This window comes from Podarcis vaucheri, assembly GCF_965113315.1.
Source record: "Podarcis vaucheri genome assembly, chromosome: 13".
NCBI classification, from domain to species: Eukaryota; Metazoa; Chordata; class Lepidosauria; order Squamata; family Lacertidae; genus Podarcis; species Podarcis vaucheri.
The window spans coordinates 35,090,865-35,110,564 of NC_138751.1; the positions used below are offsets into that span (position 1 = coordinate 35,090,865).

The window sequence follows — 19,700 nt, forward strand, 5'->3', positions numbered from 1 at the left end:
TTCGAAAACTCGATTTAGGGTTAATAATAGAAAATAGACACCTAAGACTTTAAATCCAAAAGGCAGCATCCAATGGTTCCTAATTCGAATTTCCGAATGTCCTGCATACGGAAGATTCTAATGGGCGCCGGAAGTAGGGGCTTCCGATACGTTACCCCTTTGGTTTCCGGGTCTTCCTGTTTCCCGTAGGGGCGCTCTGGGACTCCCCCGCTCTGTGGCCGCCGTGCGGCGCCGTCGACGACGTTGGGCGGCGCTTAGAGGTCCGCTGTGCCCGCCCCTGTCGTTGGCGTCGGAGGTCCCGGAAGCGTAGCTGAGGCTGTTGGCGATGATGGCGGAGAGTCCGGCTGCCGAGGAGGCGGCTGCGGCCGCGGTGCTGGCGGCAGCGCCGCCGTCGAGCGCGGGGCCGGGAGCTGGAGCGGGCGGCGGCGGCGGCCCCGGGGTGTTCCTGCCGGCCGAGATCTGGGCGGTGGCGGGGCTGGGCTCGGCCGGGGCCGCATCCGGAGCGGGTGCGGGAGTCGGGGCTGGCGGGGCCTCGGTGCCCGGGATCCCCAGCTCGGCCGCTGCGGCTGCCGCGGCCGGGGTGCTCCTCTCGCACTCGGCCTTCTGGGACCCCACCACCAGCGGCGACTGGGACGGCGAGAGGCCGAGCCCGGCTTGCCTGCTCCGCATCAAACGGTGAGAGACTTTCCGCTCCCCGGGCAAATGCCGGAACCTCCCGCTTTCCAGATTTCTATCCCGGAAGGTGCGGGTGGGGTAGTGTTCCTGAGCGTGTGCAGAGTGCGTAGTGCGCGCCTTAATTCCCCGGGCATCTCATCCTGTCTGCGCATACATCTGAGGGCGGAATGGAGCAGGGAAAGTTTTCCTTCTCCATCAACTCGCCCAGGAAAGATTTTATTGCCCTACGTTCTTGGCAGCGATTCAGCGTCTGCAAGGAATTCCCCATAAGCGAGGATGGGGGACCGGAGGGCCTCTGGGGGGTGTTGTAACTCCCATCGGCCCCAGCCAGCATGGCCGGTGGTTAGGGATGATGGGAGTTGTAGTCCAACAACTGGAGGGGGTATAGGGTGACAACTGGTGCGGCGTGGCCGGTATGCGGGTGCCCTAGTGGAGGGGAGCTGTACCAGTTGCATTTCCATATGGCTTGTAGCTCTTGAGGGAGTGGTGTTGTGCATCTGTTAAGCAGCAGCTTAGGAGTATAAACTCCCTATTACAACAGCCCAGGTAGATTTAAGATCAACAGTGGCTTTCACAGCCCTGAAGATGATATAACCTTATGCTCAAGCATCCCTGTAAGGAGGATATCCTAGATTGTTTCCACCCCAGGCTCAACTTCCTTGTTCTGTATCAGATTACAATTGGCATATAACATATTTAGAGCTAAAGCCTCAGCGCCTAGGGCTTGCCGATCGAAAGGTCGGCGGTTCGAATCCCCGCGGCGGGGTGCGCTCCCGCTGCTCGGTCCCAGCGCCTGCCCACCTAGCAGTTCGAAAGCACCCCCGGGTGCAAGTAGATAAATAGGTACCGCTTACCAGCGGGAAGGTAAACGGCGTTCCGTGTGCGGCTCTGGCTCGCCAGAGCAGCGTTGTCACGCTGGCCACGTGACCCGGAAGTGTCTTCGGACAGCGCTGGCCCCCGGCCAATAGATGTGAGATGGGCGCACAAACCCCAGAGTCTGTCAAGACTGGCCCGTTCGGGCAGGGGTACCTTTACATATATATATATATATATATATATATATATATATATATATATATATATGCGCCTTGCTAGTGTGTAGCATCCAAGGATGAGACAACTCATTTTTAGAAGTTTCTTTGGAATTACAATTATTTGGAATTGTTGTTTAAGGTCTCAAATTTTGGCTTTGGCTTTCTGCTTTGTTGAAGTTGGCTTGCCATTACATGTGATGGAAAGGTGTGAAGTTTTATTTAGGATGACTTCTTTCCAGCATCAACAGCTCCTTCTCTCAGTGCAGAAATCATCTTCTTCTGCTAACCATATAAACTTGGGGAGCGAGAGACATCCCAGTATCTCCCATTGTTCTGCACAATTAACAGTGCATTGCAGTACATACTCACTTTATTTTATTTAGGACTCGGTCACAAGTTTAGGTTTGCATTCATAATCAACAATAATGTAAAAAAAATAGTTTTGTAGTCATAATCAATAACATGATTAAAAATGTTCCTTTAGCCCACCGTGCTGTAAAGGATTTAGGGTTAAAGGGGCAATGGGACATTTGAAACATATAAAAATTGTGCAAGTTAAAAATAGCCCTGTTAAATCAGACCAAAGGGTTCTGTTCTCCTTATGGACAGCCAAGAAGCAGGACTGGCTTGATAGCATTCTTCCCCTCATAAGCCCCAGCAGCTAGTATTTTGAGCCGTGCTGCTACTGGAGGTATTGCAGCCATCATAACTAGGAGCCATTAATACCCTTGTCAGCCATGAATTTGTCTTACCCTCTTTTAAAGCACTCCAAATTGGTGACCACACCTGTGTCTTGTGGGAACCAGTTCCGTAGTTCAGTGATGCCCTGTCTGTCTTGGTCTTGAATCTCCCACCACTCAGTCCCAGATTCTCTCATCATGAAAGAGGGAGGAAAACTTCTGCTCATTTTCTTCATAACTTAATACACCTCTATCATTTTCCCCTTACTTGCCTTCTTTCTAAACCAGGCATGTCCAAAGTCCGTTTTGGGGGCCTAATCCGGCCCCTGTGGCAGCCTATCTCCTGGGGTAAAATCCTAAAAAGGACAGGCCTCATGCATGTTCACTTCATCAAATCTGCCCCTCTTTGAAAAAAGTTTGTGCATCCCTGTTAAACTAACAATTCCCAAATAATGTAATTCCTTGATTATTTGAGTTTTCCTTTACCTTTCTTAACTCTCTTTTTGAGGGGCGTTAAGCAAAACTGTACCCAGCTGAATACTATTGTTGTACCCTAGGTATGTCAAAATGCCTGATGCAGGCAGTTTTATTTTGGATCCCTTTCCTAGCGAACCGTGATATGGAATTTGCCTTTTTCACAGCTGCTGCGCATGCTAAGTAATTCTCACTAGGCACCCATAGACGGTAAGCTCTTTGGCAAAGGCTGCTATCAGCAGCACGAAAATACGTCCGTAGCAGCAGCAGTTATTTTCCAGAATGCTTTCCACCTTTGTCTTCCCTGTATCTTGCAACAGCCCTGAGAGGTAGGCGGTTGCCATCCCCAGATAGCTGCTGTGGAATTGCTGTTATGGCCCAAGGACATAAGCTGTGTCCTTGGCAGGCATGGAATTTGAATGCAGGCCTTGAAATGAACTTCTCTGTGACCTGGGTTACATTTGTTCAGTACTTAGCGTGCTGTTAATTAATGCTTTAACATGTTGTTATGAGAGGCTGTTCCATCTGCTAGAAGATCCCTTCTGGGTATAGAGGAGAATGAGAAGGCCAGAATGCACTAGCAGCAAGAATTCTTTTAGCCTCGGCTAACGCTTTTGGATAATGTGAGAAACTGCAAGGGGAAGGAAAGTCCTCCATTGCAGTCAACAATATCTCCTTTGCACAAACAATACTCTGTGTTGATTCGTTGCCATCTCCAGTCAGCACAACTAGGTGAGGCCTGCCCAGCAGATTCTGGAGATCTAGATCTTAGGTACACTATCAAGCAAGTGTTACTAGGCAGATGTTTCGGGTGCCCTGATACAAGGAGGCTTCCCAGGCCTATTTTAAAGCTGGGAAATAACTGGGGGTGGAGGGAGGGACAGTTTGGGTTTGTTCCTAGAGCTGAACGCAACCACTTCAGGGGCAGTTATGCCAGTTCCACGTTTAATCCCAGGAACAAAAGCCTTATTGTCTGTGGCAGACCAAAACGAAAGTGAACTTGTAGCAGCCTCGTTTCCCAGAAGTGTGCTAGGACGCCTCCCTCCTCCTTCCTCCACGGAGTGTGCTGTTTGTTATGTGCCAAAACAGGTGTTTGTGTTATGGGCCGAGGGCTGCAGTGAGCCTGAGAAGGACTGCAGTTGTTCTAATGTGCTGTTGGCACAATTTATATGTACGGCAGGAGATGCCAATTCACCCTGCCTGCTCTTTAACAACTGTCTATTGTTCAGTGAGAAGAAGGAAGTGTGGTCTTCCCCCCTACCCCACCCGCCGCTGCCCAGCTAACTTTGAGTCCACAACCTCTGACTTTTGATGTAGGTGTGTTCTCGTTAAGCAGAGTTCAAACCATGAACATTTTCTGTTGTGAGTGTACAGTCACGGGGAAAAAGAAAGTGCATCCTCTTTGAATTCTGTGTTTTTACATATGAAGACATAATAACAATCATCTGTTCCTTTGGCGGCTCCTAAAATTAGGTAAATACAACCTCAGATGAACAACGGCACATGGCATATTGCACTATGTAATTTATTTAACAGAAATAAAGCTAAAATGGAAAAGCCATGTGTAAAAAACTTAAGTTCACCTTATGATTCAATAGCTTGTAAAAAGTTAAAGGTAAAGGGACCCCTGACTATTAGGTCCAGTCGCAGACGACTCAGGGGTTGCGGCGCTCATCTCGCTTTATTGGCCGATGGAGCCAGCGTACGGCTTCCGGGTCATGACTAAGCCGCTTCTGGCGAACCAGAGCAGCGGACGGAAACGCCGTTTACCTTCCTGCCGCAGTGGTACCTATTTATCTACTTGCACTTCATGCTTTCAAACTGCTAGATTGACAGGAGCAGGGACCGAGCAACGGGAGCTCACCCCGTCGCGGGGATTTGAACCGCCGACCTTCTGATCGGCAAGCCCTAGGCTTTGTGGTTTAACCCACAGCGCCACCTGCGTCCCTTCACTAGCTTGTAGAACCACGAATAATGTGAAGGAATTGTTTCCTGTAGGACTTTATCTGTCTCACACATGGTTGTGGAGAAATTTTGGCCCATTCATACTTGTTCAGTCTTTTCCTAATTGTACTGTCGTGAACTTTAACATTTAACATGCTAACTGTAGGGCCTGAGATGTACCATAATTTTGGGGTTTTTTGCGATTTCTCTGAGCATTGCACGGTCTGACCTTGGCGTGAATTTGCTGGGACGTCCACTCCTGAGAAGATTGGCAACTGTCTTGAATGCTTTCCACTTTTGAATAATCTTTCCCACTGTAGAATGATGGACTTAAAATTGGTTGGAAATGAGCAGCAGCACTTCCTTCTCTAAGAGCTTTGTGTCCTCTTTCCTCCTTGGCACTGTGTTAAAACACACCTGAATGCTCCAGACCAGCAAACTGCTAAAATTTTGTCTTCTATAGAGGTGGGCACACTTGCTGATGATCAATTAAGCAAGGACATTTGATTAGCACCCCCTGTCTACTTAATTTCTTAATTCCTATGGAAGCTGTAATGGTGTACAGTGGTACCTTGGTTTAGAACAATCCTCTTTACAAACTATTAGGTTACTCTGCAAAACCGGTAGTAGTGTCCCGGTTTGCAAACTTTACCTCGGTCTAAGAACAGAAGCCGAATGGTGGAAGGGCACCGGCAGCGGGAGGCCTCAATAGGGAAAGCGCACCTTGGTTTAAGAACAGACTTCCAGAACGGATTAAGTTCGTAAACCAAGGTACCACTGTACTTAGTTTTTCACACATGATTTCTCCATTTTGGCTTTATTTCTGTTAAATAAATCATGACACGGTGTAATATGATATGCGTTGTTGTTCATCTGAGGTTGCATTTACCTAATTTTAAGACCTAAGGAACAAATGATTGCTATTATGTCCTGATGTGTAAAAGCACATCATTTTCTCATAGGCCAGAGTGGGTGATGAAAATGTGTCTCTTCATGATTGAATTACCCTTCCCTCCCTCTTCCGGTGTCACAGACTAAAGTGTGATATTCACAGTGTTTCAAAATCATGGGCTTTCCCTTTTCTCTTCATTTCCTTTGATGGGCTATATTGTGATATGTGCTTGATTTGGAGCTGCCCGTATAATGTGCCATGAATTTGGAAGGTAATAAGTTGTGACATAGGAGGAAACAAATATGGATTAAAATGGGACAAAGGAGTGAGGAGCTCTATGAAAAGCACAACACAACTTTGTGGAGAGTCCTTTATAGGGGAGATCTTTATATTCGTTTTCAGGAGTCTTTTAAGATTGACTGCCTGCCTGAAGCCATGAGGAGTAGAAACTTATGTTTTCTTCTCTCTCTCTCTCTCTCTCTCTCTCTCTCTCTCTCTCTCTCTCTTTTTAAAAGCAGGGCTGTTTCTCAAGAATTCAGCAGCAGGATTTGGGGATTGGGGGTGCAAAGCTGGAAGCTCCAGCAGTGTTTCTCAAACACTGTTTGAGGTCCCCAGCTTTTGTTGGACTACAACTCCCATCATTTCTAGCTAGCAGGGCCAGTGATCAGGGATGATGGGAGTTGTAGTAGTCCAACAACAGCAGGGGACCCAAGCTTGAGAAACGCTACTCTAGAGAAACACTTGACTGATTAATCCATTGCTGCTATTATTCTTTTTGTTTCCCAGAGATATCATGTCTATCTACAAGGAACCCCCTCCTGGAATGTTTGTAGTGCCTGACCCCCATGATATGACCAAGGTAGGTGGTATCTGAATGCCTTCCTCTGTAGTGTGTCCTCCTTGAAGGGGTTTCCTGCTGTTTTTAGGAGGGCTGGCATACTGAAGTTCACCTTGCTATGACTTGAAATTTCATTTATGGCAGCAGCCTGTGGGAAAGGGTAGCAGAGCGATTGCCACAGGAGAAATTAGGCAAAGTGGAGTTTGCACAAAGCATCTTCATCCTTAGGCAAATCTTTTCAATTCATGTTCTGCTCACCCTGATAAATGTGTTAGAATGAGGGTTTTGGGTACCTTTACAAAAGAGAGAAGGAAGCAATCTCCGGCTCTGTTTCTGATTTTTATTTTATTTTATTTTTTAAAGCGTTTATTAGTTTTCCAATTAAAACATCTAATTAGCATATCAAATCAAATCCAATGAAAATAAAAAACTAAAATAAAAGAAAGTCCAATTGTCTTCCAAATTGTAATAATTTTTGTTTTGGCTTCCCACGGTCTGAGTTCCGAAGCGCTTTCAACATCATAGTCCTGCCTCTCATCATCAGTGTTTTCCATAATTCCATATCCAATTTTTTCCTCCACGTTTTGACTCTGTCTATGTGATCCTCATTCATGTCAGAAAACAGATACTTTTTTCCCTATGGAGTGCAGATTTGTCCGTATATTGTACCTTTTCAACTGTTTTTGTTTTTTCATCACACCGCTTCATTTAATTGCATCCAAATTCAGAGTTCTGTCCAGCTCTTTGAGAATTGTTATTTTGGCAGCTCCCAAATCGTTAATCTTTCCCGTCCAGGTGTTATCAAAGAAACAGAGAGAAACCTCCCTCTGAAACTCCTTGTTGATTTATTCTTAAGCATTCTGAAATTTAAGTAGGTCTGCCCCTGAGTCACAATATTTCACTGGCGTCCTCTTGGTATATCTGAGGGATCTGTTCTTTTTTTTAAAAAAGTAGATCTCACATGCCTGAAGTTTGACCACATTGAGTGGCCATTTTGTTGAAGGTCAAATGAGGCCTCGTTCATACAGATGATGTGGTATACATCCTGGAACAGTTTTTATCACTCCAGACCACAGGTGGGGAAAGCTCCTCCATGAAAAGAAAGCCCATGTACGCCTGAGACCGGGCTTTGTGTTTCTTGTCTGCTGCTGTGGCCAAGTGGATAGGAAACTGTTCTGTGGGCTCAAAGCCCAGAAATTGTCTCTGTTGTTGCGCTTGTCGTGACTGGGGTTCTTTGGGGGGGGGGGGGCGTCCGTGCAAAAGGTAAGTGGGAACATTTCTCCCCCTTCCTCCTGATGGTGCTCAGACTCATATCCTCCTCACCCCTTGCTCTGTGGAAAGAGCCACTGGGCGCTGCTGCTGCTGTTTAATGGGTGCCTGTCCTTGTGGGGCAAAACCACAAAACCAGTTGCTTTCGCAGTCCTCCACCTGTAGTGTGAAGAAGTGGTGCGCTCCAGAAATAATTTGGGCCTCCTCAACAGCTACCTGTGTGAACTGAGCTTGATACTTGAGCCTGAGAGGGCAGTGAGTTTTCCCTAATGTTTTGTAGAGGATCTCTCTTCTCTCCCCCCCCCCTTTAACTCTCTTAGCGGCCGGCTTGCGTCCCGCGCAAGCTCTGCCGACGTTGCACCCAGTTGGAAGTTTTTGCGCGAGCTGGGCTTTTCTCTTGCAGATTCATGCGTTGATCACAGGCCCCTTTGACACGCCTTACGAAGGGGGTTTCTTCTTGTTCCTGTTTCGCTGTCCTCCAGATTATCCCATCCATCCGCCGCGGGTCAAACTGATGACAACCGGGAATAACACAGTGAGGTTTAACCCTAACTTCTACCGCAATGGGAAGGTCTGCCTCAGTATTCTAGGGTAAGGAGCTGAGCAGCCTGAGCTGCTTCGGGGAGGTCCACACTTCTGCATGCAATTATCATGTCGATGAAATGTGTGTGTGTGTGTGTTTCTGTTTCTGTTCCTGTTCAGAGCCAGGTAGGTTGATGATTATCATCTTGCGGGAACGAGAGGGGCTGGCTTTTTCACTGGTAGCTCTCCTTGCTACAATATGGAAGGCCCCCAAAGGTATTGCCACTCTGCCAGCTTTTGAAGTCACACCTGTTTAAACAGGTATTTCCCTGCTCTTCCTAATTTGGATCTCCCAATTTGATTGTTTTTAGCTGTTACGCTTTTTGAAATGGGCTTCCTCATTTATATATATGTTTCAGTGCTGTTGTTATGCTATGAGTAGCTTGTATTTTTCTACAGTTGGCTTCATTCTTCTTGTTTTGCTGTTGTCTTTTATTTTTTGTGAACCACATTATTTCTTCTTGAAATGCAAGGCTTCGAATTAATTATATTCCTATCATCATCATTGCCAAGGCAGGGCACCACAGGGACACATGCTTGTCTGGGCAGAGGGGCCTTCTCTGTAGTGGTCCCCACCCTGTGGAACGCCCTCCCACCAGATGTCAAGGAAATAAACAACTATCTGACTTTTAGAAGACATCTGAAGGCAGCCCTGTTTAGTGGCTGGCTGCCTTCAGATGGCATAGAACAGGGATGTCCAATAGGTCGATTGCGATCTACTGTTAGATCCGCAGGAGGTTTTTGTAGATCACGGTCGATCGCTGGATCCCTTTCCTTAGCATTGGTAAAATAGAATCTGGCCCTGCCTTCTATTGTTGCACAATCTGCAGAACGGAAGACGGAGTTTACTCAGTGAAGCTGTTTGTTTTCCCAGCGATCTGTTGTTGAGAGGCTGTTCCCCTTTCTCCCTGAAAATAGCCAGCAGCTTAGCCTTGAACTCCCCCAAAATGTGGCTTTCCTAATCCCGTTAAAAAAAGCTTAACCACTATAACCTGAACCCCCCCAAAAATGGGGGTAGATCACTGCCAGTTTTTAATGCTGTGAGTAGATTGCAGTCTCTTGGGAGTTGGCCACCCCTGGCGTAGAGCATTTGAGCATCTTTGGACATTGCAAGGAGTCTCTGCCATCAGCCAGATGCGCGAGAAAATCATGCACATGGTTGACAGTGCTTCCTGTAACATCCAGAGCTTCTGTTCATTTGGCTCAGCTATCGGCAGCGTTTAGTTTTCCTTTCTATATTTGCATGGGTTTTTTGTGGGGGGGAGAGGTTGGTTTCAAATAGCATTACATTTTCAGAAACCACAAAGCATTCTCTTGAAAGTTTGGGGCGCTGCTTTTTCCTGCTGATCCTGTGTGGTCTTCATTTCCAGCCCTCCAGCTGAGAGCTCTTCAAACCAGAGTATGACAGGAAGTGGCCATAGTTGCAGATTTTATACTCTGCCCAGTCGCTCGTGTTCTTCGGCCTGTTTCTGTTCGCAATGGCCAGAGGTTGACAGGCCCCTTGCTTGCGTCGTGCATCGTGGGGGCAGAGCCGGTTTGGGTGGTTTTCTGCCTTTGATCTGATTCAAAAGATGGTGCTTGAAAAAGAAAATTATGGGAGCTGAATGGAGCTGCTGTATTCAACATCCTTAAGAAAGTTAGATCGGGAATAGAAAGTGACCGTCTATGGCAGGCTTCCTCAGCCTCGGCCCTCCAGTAGTTTTTGGCCTACAACTCCCATGATCCCTAGCTAGCACGACCAGTGGTCAGGGATGATGGGAATTGTAGTCTCAAAACATCTGGAGGGCCGAGGTTGCGGAAGCCTGGACTATGGCAGGCATAGGCAAACTCGGCCCTCCAGATGTTTTGGGACTACAACTCCCATCATCCCTGACCACTGGTCCTGTTAGCTAGGGATGATGGGAGTTGTAGTCCCAAAACATCTGGAGGGTCGAGTTTGCCTATGCCTGGTCTATGGGCTTCCAGGCTTGAGAAACCGCATCATTTCGTATATACCATTGTAGTCTTTATCAACTTGATGTTGGGCAGACTGACAATCTGCTGCGTTGACTGGGGCTGGTAGAATTTGCAGTCCAAGCTCCTTTTGGAGCTCGAAATATGGGTACCCCCAACAAAAATTTAAAATTTGGCTCTGTAATTTTGAATTAATGTGATTTGATTGGTTTGTTAATAAAAATTATTTTAAAAAAAAAAAGAATTTGCAGTCCAAAGCGCCCGGGCAACACCAGTTTGGAGAAAGCTAACATAACTCAAGCATGAAGATTATGATCTTCCCTAGTAATACTGTCTTGTGTACAAGCTTCAAAGTAACAAAGCATGTATAGAGAGGAAGAATTGGGTATCCCACAGCTAAGCAGGGTGGATTTGATTTAAATCAAATCAATTTAAATCACTAGTAAGCAAGAACTTGATTTAAATCATTCTTTGACAGAAAGACTCATTCTTGCTGGTATAATCTTAATATTTACAACCAGAGGAAGGTTCCATTTTTGGAATAATAAATTTTCAGAGTAGGTTTTTTTTATTCTATCAAAAATTACTGATTTGGTTATACTATTAGAAATACATAGACAGATAATTATGAAATTATTGTGAGGTTTAATGAGTTAACTGTTTACATTTGGACAACTTTTCTGCTGTACTTTATTGGAAGGAGAAAAATAATCATTTCCTTAATAACAATTTAGACAATTTATGTAACAAAAACAGTATAGCATATGTATCCATGTTTGTCAACTGATGTGCTTAAGCAGTTTAAAAAACAAATAAACAACTTAGACTGAGTTAGAAAAGTATCTTTAGAAAGATTTTTCCTCCAAAAGCATTTTATTTTAAAAATCTTATTTTTTTAAAAAAAAGGTCTGATTTAAATAAAAAAAAATCCTGTTTAAAATTTTAAAATCTGATTTTTTTTATTTTATAAAAAACTCATTGATTTTTATCCACCCTGCAGTTAAAGCATTCTTTTCACTAATGCTCAGGCATGGCCTTGGGTGTTTTAAACCACATTTACTTGCTACACTTTGTCTGTTAGCCACAAGTGCTTTTTAGGATATATATGGATTTGGAACCTTTTAGGATCTAATTGGATTTGGGGACCCAAGCACCTTTTACATGTTATGTGGGAAAAATCAGGAAGACCCTCTTGCACCGGCACCCTGAAAAAGCAAGGGGCAGGGACACCGTGCTATGCAACTTCATTATCCTGTTTTGTGTTTCTGGATTTTTATTTCCTGTTTTCATAGTTGAGCTTTTTGCCCTTCATCTCTGGACAGTGGGAACGCTCCAAATAGAATTCCTCAGATATTTCACACAGCTTCTAGGAACTGAGGTGTAGACACAGTGTGTAGCTGGTGCTCTGAAAGAAGATGACGATGCCAAGAAACAATGGCATTTCCGACTTGTTTATCACAGACGTTCGCACGCATTCGCTTGATTGCCATGATTTATTCTGTTTCTCCTAATTACGGAGACTTGCCAAGGAGGTGCGTGGGGTATTGACGCCTTGAGCCCTGGCCACTGGGAATCCTGCTCCCTCGTCCCCCTCGCTCCCCTAATCAGCCAGCTCCCAAGGTTTCAGAATTCCAGTACGTTTGATAAGAGCTAGACATCTAAACAGAAAAGGAATGTGATACTTAGGAGGCTGAATTCTCTCCTCACTGCCAGACTTTGCGTGAGACTGAACGCATACAGCCCTCGATTCAGATTACTGGAAAGATGCATAAAAGTTTGGAATGGTTTTATCACAAAATAGTAATTATCCATCTTCATAACGTGTGTGCGCAAATGTTTTCACAACTACCTTCAAAACAAATACAGTCAAACCTCCGTTTACGTAACCCTCTGGTTACATAAACTTTGGGATGTGCGTGCGGCAAACCCGGAAGTGTTTTACCGGGTTTCGCCCCCACGCACATGCACAGAAGTGGTCCTCAGGTTGCAGAAACCTTGGGATCCGACCGGACCTCCGGAATGGATCCCGTCCGCAACCGGAGGTACCACTGTACATTGTTTCATAAAATGACTTCCTACCCTCGCTTCCACAGTGTTTTTACTCAAACCTTTTTTTCTACTGCATTACATCTTTTTATCTATTGCAAAAAAGTTTCTCGTGTTACAATGATTTTGCTGTTTTTCTGATGCTGCTTTTATCTCGAATCCTGCCTGCAATTTCATTTATAACTTTGCTATTTATCTGCCAAGTGTGTTACAGAATTGGGCTTTTCGATCTTCTTTGCTTGTTTAGTGGTTCTTGCCATTACATCTTCAATTTTTTCCCCACCACCCTGAGGCCTGGAAACTGTTTTTTTTTACTACCTACCTTACCTACACTGGAAACTGTCTTTTTTTTACTACCTACCTACCAACGTACCTACACACACACACACACACACACACACACACACAGACAGCTAGGACTCTCACAAGTTACAAATCAAAGTACATTGAAAGCCACACATCATTTACAGAATTGTTTGTTTGGCTGTGTGAAAATAAACTCCCGTTTCTTGCTGTCTGGCAGTACGTGGACTGGTCCGGCCTGGAGTCCTGCCCAGAGCATCTCTTCGGTCCTTATATCTATACAGTCCCTGATGACTGAGAACCCTTATCACAACGAGCCTGGCTTTGAGCAGGTAAGTAGCCTGAATCGTGGATTAGTGCCCACTTTACGGAGCTCTTGGTTACAGGGACAGGGAAGTGGCTGTCCTGTAAGAAAATCTACATCCTTTTAAGAAGACACTCCCAATTCAGAGGTTCGGCGTGTTGCTGCGGGTGGGGCCTGCTTCCCTGTTGTGTTAAAACAGCTGACTGCATTGGGACAGAGTGGAAAGGAAAAATGCCTTGAGCAGCCCTGGATAACTCCATATGCTGCAGTCTGTATACACGTATTCGCAGCTTGTCTGCAGAGCAAGACCATGCATGGAACCTCTTTGGGATCTTTCATGGAACATAGCTCTGGTTTGAAATAGGATTGTCAATCCACTTTTATCAGCAACTGGCCAGTGTTTCCAATGGGTAATGTCAGCCATACTAATTGGAGGCATTCCCAGTCTCTCCCAGTCCCTCCCTTCCCCCCAAGACCAAAGTTGTGGGCTGTGTGTCTTGAACTTTGTAAAAGGTGACTTTTGTTTTTGGCCGATCTCTTGCAGGAAAGACATCCGGGAGACAGTAAAAATTACAACGAGTGTATTCGGCATGAGACTATCAGGGTCGCTGTGTGTGACATGCTAGAAGGAAAATGCCCTTGTCCGGAGCCTTTACGGTATGTTTGGGAGTCTCAATTCATGGGTTTCAGGCATTTAGCATGGAGAAGGAGAGAGGGAGGTACCCTTTAGTCAGACTTCCTGTGAGGTTTGGAGTTGACAGGGTTAACAGCTCTGTGTGTGTCCTTCATCTGGGGAGTTGTTTTTCTCTACATCCGGGAAAAGCGGAGTTCTTTGTCTGTGAGTTACTTTCACTTTTTTGCCGAGAGACGCAGAGACACCAGGCCTGCCGTCTCCGATGGCCTGTTTATTATTTTAGCGTTCCGATGTAAATAAAGCTGTTAGTTTAGAGGAACAACAGCGTGTGGACTCTCTCGTCTTTAGAGAGCCAGTGTGGTGTAGTGGTTAAGAGCGGTAGTCTCGTAATCTGGGGAACCGGGTTCGCGTCTCTGCTCCTCCGCATGCAGCTGCTGGGTGACCTTGGGCCAATCACACTTCTTTGAAGTCTCTCAGCCCCACTCACCTCACAGAGTGTTTGTTGTGGGGGAGGAAGGGAAAGGAGAATGTTAGCCGCTTTGAGACTCCTTGCAGGGAGTGAAAGGCTGGATATCAAATCCAAACTCTTCTTCTGCAAGCTCACTCACACCAGAAGCACGCACTGTGCTGCTCTGCTGCAAGTCCAGGAACTCTGTTGCTGTGGAAACGTACCGGACCCGAACACTCCGCCCCCCCCCCCCACTTAGAAAAACTGTTTGCCAGCATGAAACCCCTGACTCGGCATTCAAGCACCCTCCTTCATTCATTCCTCCAGCTGCATGATCATTGTCCGCATTCTGTTCCTTCCACTCCAGATTACCAATATGTGTCTTGTTAATTCAGATCTTTTGCTGAGGTTATTTGTGCAAGCAATGCAAACCGCAGTACAGTCAGACCTTGGTTCTCGAACGGAATCCGTTCCGGAAGTCCGTTCGACTTCCAAAAACCAAGGCGCGGCTTCTGATTGGCTGCAGGGGCTTCCTGCACTCAATCAGAAGCCGTGTTGGATGTTCGGGTTCCAGAGAACATTTGCAAAACGGAACACCCGCTTCCAGGTTTGCGGCGTTCGGGAGCCAAAATGTTCGAGTCGTAAGGCGTTCAACAACCAAGGTACAACTGTATTCATGGCTCCATGGAAGCTCTCCCTGCTGTCCGCCTCTTAAGGCTGTTGTTTTTTATAGTATTTTGGTCAGCAGGTCATGCATGAGGGACGGAACCAAAGTACATTGCACTGTGGGGAAATGTTAGCTATTGTAGTTGTCTTTAGGAAATGTGCACATGACAAACTGATTTTCAGGAGCATGAACTATGGCAGTAGCCCTTTTGTTATAAACCACCTGTCACATCCTTGCTCTGCGGCCTTACGGTTTGTTTTGCTTGCTAGGGGTGTCATGGAAAAGTCCTTCATGGAGTATTATGATTTCTACGAGGGGGTATGCAAAGAGCGGATTCACCTCCAAGGACAGACGATGCAGGTAAGGATTAGATAATGTCTATGACTGCCCACTCCTGAGGGCAGCCTCCATTTTTTTTTTTATAAAAATAAACAATTTGGAATGTCATATTTCCTTCCCTCTTGAGAAGTGGGCTCGTTTGCTCAGCTGAGGGTTTTCCCAAAGGGAAAATTGAAAACCGGAGGAATGGGGGACAAATTAGGAGAAATGACCAATTGATAGCATTTCTGAAGCACCAGGAACTAGCTGGAAGCATATTGTGGGATGCGGGTGGCGCTGTGGTCTAAACCACTGAGCCCCTTGGGCTTGCAGATTGGAAAGTTGGCGGTTCGGATCCTTGTGATGGAGTGAGCTCCCGTTGCTCTGCCCCAGCTCCTGCCAACCTAGCAGTCCGAAAGCACGCCAGTGCAAGTAGATAAATGGGTACCACTGCGGCAGGAAGGTAAACGGTGTTTCCATGCACTCTGGCTTCCATCACAGTGTCCCGTTGTACCAGAAGTGGTTGAGTCCTGCTGGCCACATGACCCGGAAAGCTGTCTGGACAAATGCCGGCTCCCTCGGCCTGAAAGCGAGATGAGCGCCGCAACCCCATAGTCTCCTTTTGCTGGACGTAACCGTCTGGGGGTCCTTTACCTTTTTTATATTAACATGAGCAGGACATTGGAATGAGGGGGTGAGAGATAGGAGACTTGAATAGATCCTGGTTATTGGGGAAAGAGCATCCAGCAAGGGGATGGGGATGAAAGATGTTAAATTCTCTAATCCGGGAAGTGAGCTTCCATGGCTGTGTTCTGCTTCCACAGTCAGAGGCATCCATGCTTTTGAATACCAGTTCCTGGAAACTACAGGAGGGGAGAGGGCTCTCGTGCCCGGGTCCTGCTTGACAATTTCCCACAGGCATCTGGTTGGCTACTGTGCAAACAGGATGCTAGACTAGATGGGCCTTTGGCCTAATTCAGCAGGTTCCTCTTAGGTTATAGATAGATTTCAATATACAGTGGTACCTCGGGTTACATACGCTTCAGGTTACAGACGCTTCAGGTTACAGACTCTGCTAACCCAGAAATAGTACCTCGGGTTAAGAACTTTGATTCAGGATGAGAACAGAAATCGCACAGCAACAACAGCGCGGCGGCAGCAGGAGACCCCATTAGCTAAAGTGGTGCTTCAGGTTAAGAACAGTTTTAGGTTAAGAATGGACCTCCAGAACAAATTAAGTTCTTAACCCGAGGTACCACTGTAATAGGAAGCTATTTTCCCTTTACAGAACGTCCTTTTTCTCAACTGAATCACATGCTGCAGTCTGATTTCCTAGACTTGGGTTTCCAATCTGATCCAGCAGTAGTTCCCCTGTTCCTCTTGTGGCTTCGGGGTTGTTAAAAAAGACTCGCCGCTTAGAATAATATTGATCTTGTCAAGCGCCTGTGACTTGAACTTGGCCACCCTGTTTCCAGTCCATGTGCAAAGTAACCCTGGCAGATCTTGATGCAAGTTGTTTTCATCCCAATCAGACAGTTTAACGAACTCAAGAAAATGTTCAAATGCTCTTTTCCTAAAAAGCCTGAAGCCTTCCTGCTAGGAATTACGGGCAATGAAATTCCAAAAAAGCTCAGGAGAGTCTTTATGCTACAGTTGCTAATAGAATTTTAATCACAAAAGGTTGGGAGGGAGAGGACACCCCATCCAAATTAGACTGGCCAAATAAATTAAGAGAGCACGCTGAATTGGCGAGACTATCAGCAAGGCTACGAGACGTTACCGATAAAAAAATTTATCAGAGATTGGGGCATATATATAGAATTTAAGTAAAAGAACGCTGACAAAATATTAATCTGTTAGCAGGTTTCAATTGACTTCTGGGTGCAAATAGGATAAGTTTACAAAATTTAAAGTACCGTATTTTTCGCACCATAGGACGTACTTTTTCCCTCCTAAAAAGCAAGGGAAAATGTGTGTGCGTCCTATGGAGCGAATGCAGGGGGGAGGCAGACGGGAAAAGCCCCCAAGAGCCGCACACAAGCTCTGTGCGCTCTTGCGGGCTTTTCCACAGGAGGGAGAAGGGACTGACTGGCCACATCAGTCCCTTCTCCCACCTCCCAGGAAAGCCAGGAGAAGCCGTGCAGCCCTTTTAAAGTGCGCGTGGCTTCTGCCGGTTTTGCGGGAGGTGGGGGAATTCCCCCACCTCCCAGAGAAGCCAGGAAAGCCCTGCGCAGCGTCTCCCGGCAAGGAGACGCTGCGCGGGGCTAAAGGGGAAGGCAAAACAGCGAGCGGGATCCATCCCGCTCGCTGCCTTGCCTTCTTCCATAGCTGCGTGCAACCCCTCCGCAAGGAGACGCTGCGCGGGGCTAAAGGGGAAGGCAAGGCAGCGAGTGGGATGGATCCCGCTCACTGTTTTGCCTTCCCCTTTAGCCCCGCGCAGCGTCTCCTTGCAGAGGGGTTGCCCGCAGCTATGGGAGAAGGCAAGGCAGCGAGCGAGATGGATCCCGCTCACTGTTTTGCCTTCCCCTTTAGCCCCGCGCAGCGTCTCCTTGCGGAGGGGTTGCGCGCAGCTATGGAAGAAGGCAAGGCAGCGAGCGGGATCCATCCCACTCGCTGCCTTGCCTTCTTCCATAGCTGCGCGCAACCCCTCCGCAAGGAGACGCTGCACGGGGCTATGGCTTCTTTAGCCCTGCGCAGCATCTCCCGGCAAGGAGAGGCTGCATGGGGCTAAAGGGGAAGCCAAAACTTGGCTTGCTCCATAGCTGCGCGCAACCCCTCCGGCAGGGAGAGGTTGTGCGCACCCTGTACGCTGCTCTTTGGGGCTGGGGGGGGGGAAGATTTTTTTCTTGATTTCCCCCCCTAAAAACTGGGTGCGCCCTATGGTCCGGTGCGCCCTATGGTGCGAAAAATACGGTAAGTTAAATAACAGTGAGAAAATAAAGATAAGCGTGTAATCAAGGAATTTAATCTGGGAACTTAATGGGAAGATCGGAGGTCATGTTAAACTTAATTACAATATGATGTACAAAACAAGTATCAATGAAGAAGAGAATAATTGTGTTTTTTATCTTGTCTTTAACGTCTACTGATTATTTCTGTTATACAGTTTTCAACCAATAAAGCATTTTTTTAAAAAAAGTAATTTTCATCCCTTCTCCCCTCCTCTCGCAGGATCCCTTCGGCGAGAAGCGAGGGCACTTTGACTACCAGTCCCTTCTGCTGCGTTTGCAAGGAATCCGCCTGAAAGTGCAAGAGAAACACCAGCAGGAGAACCCAGACATAGACTCAGAAAGCAGCTCTTCTGAGACAGAGACAGACACTCAAGGGAGCATTAAGGCTTAGGTGCCTCCCACCTGATTCCTTGGGAACCCGAAACGTAGGGGTGGGATCTTCTGACTCCAGGCACTGCGGAGGAACCCCGGAGAGACCCAAGAACCAGTCCGGTTCTAGAGCGGGGAGAACCTGGGCTGAGCAGCACCCCTTCATTGCCTCCTCCAGTGCTCTGGCACACGCTGTTTAAAACAAACGAGGATTTGATGCTAAAACTGAACCGGGCTTGTCTTTTGAAAGCGGCTCTTTCTCTGCTGGAGACCCGTGAGCAAAAATGGCATAAAGGCATTCTGGAAGAACCCGTGACGGGTTGGTTTCTGTCCTCCCCATGTTTCTAAAAGAGCAGGAGGTAGAGCTTGCCTCTACGCCCCGCCGTCTTTTGTTATACCCTCAGCGCCTGCCTCCCAACGTTGCCCCCCCACACAATGGGATGGACTCCCAGCTCTACCAAGTCTGTGAAAGCACCTTTGACCATTTAAATAATCCAGCCCTGTTTTCATATTCGCTCTGTTTCAGTTTCCCAGTTGGGTTGGGGTTGCCTGTCCTAGACAGACCAAAGAGGAGGAACTTTGGCCGGAACTGGGCTTTTGTGGCGATTCAAAACGACGACAACGAAAAAGCAGTTTCCAAAGCTTTACTCAACTCTGGAGCTCCTTTTGAATAATCCCTCCCCAAATTTGGAATCCAGGCAGGAAAGAAGAGACAAAAGTGGGAGAGATCCAAAATTGGTGACATGTCAGCCTTGTGAGCAAGCCAGCCAGCGGCCTTCAAAAGGTGGAGTTGAGCAGGTTTCATGGCCAGTGTTTTTGTTTTTGTTTTTTGTGATCCTTGGAAGGAGTCATCATTCTGGCAGTTCATTTCCTGCAAGTGGCATATAATTATTATTTTTTGGGAAGGTACAGTATTAGTATTTAGTGAAGACAGGTGATTCTATGCAGCCATTGATTTTGTTTCAAGAGAGAGAGAGAGAGAGATAGCAAATATAAATTAACGCAGCACCAAGAGAGAGAAAAGCAATGCTAATCTTAAGCTTTGGCAGTGCAATAGCAGACTTCTCTGTTCAAAGCAACTCAGATCTGCAGCTTTGGGGGGCAGAGTTAGGAGTTCAGTGATGTAGAAGAGGATGCAAACTAATGGAAGGACAGCAATAAGCATCAGTCCAAGTTAGGCAGAAAACCAGCTGTTGAGATCTGTCGAAGATTGGCTCTCGTTTTTTGTCAGGAGCCTCTATTGAAACCGAAGCAAAGTTGCACATGTGTAAGTCTGCCGGATCTGCCGTAACTCCCTTCTCTCCAAATCACTTTGTCGT

General features: G+C 46.7%; 1 protein-coding gene and 1 long non-coding RNA gene across 2 annotated transcripts; both read left to right on the forward strand.

Moving 5' to 3' along the window:
• The first annotated feature begins 310 nt into the window (after positions 1–310).
• Positions 311–18,769, forward strand: UBE2Z (ubiquitin conjugating enzyme E2 Z). The gene is made up of 7 exons (XM_082194490.1): positions 311–675; positions 6,486–6,558; positions 8,210–8,397; positions 12,911–13,022; positions 13,539–13,651; positions 15,013–15,103; positions 18,233–18,769. Exons 1-7 carry the CDS (start codon positions 326–328, stop codon positions 18,401–18,403), a joined length of 1,098 nt encoding a protein of 365 aa, XP_082050616.1. The 5' UTR covers positions 311–325; the 3' UTR covers positions 18,404–18,769.
• LOC309516094 lies at positions 16,224–18,187 on the forward strand. Its single transcript, XR_014212767.1, has 2 exons — positions 16,224–16,978; positions 17,980–18,187. It is a non-coding gene; the product is annotated as an uncharacterized lncRNA (long non-coding RNA).
• Positions 18,770–19,700: the final 931 nt, after the last annotated feature.

Bases quoted from the DNA above. Each gene is read 5' to 3' on its own strand.
- UBE2Z (XM_082194490.1), top strand. From the start codon at position 326: ATGATGGCGGAGAGTCCGGCTGCCGAGGAGGCGGCTGCGGCCGCGGTG. The intron at 13,023-13,538 runs GTAAGTAGCCTG...GATCTCTTGCAG, and splicing joins ACGAGCCTGGCTTTGAGCAG to GAAAGACATCCGGGAGACAG. The intron at 15,104-18,232 runs GTAAGGATTAGA...CTCCTCTCGCAG, and splicing joins TCCAAGGACAGACGATGCAG to GATCCCTTCGGCGAGAAGCG.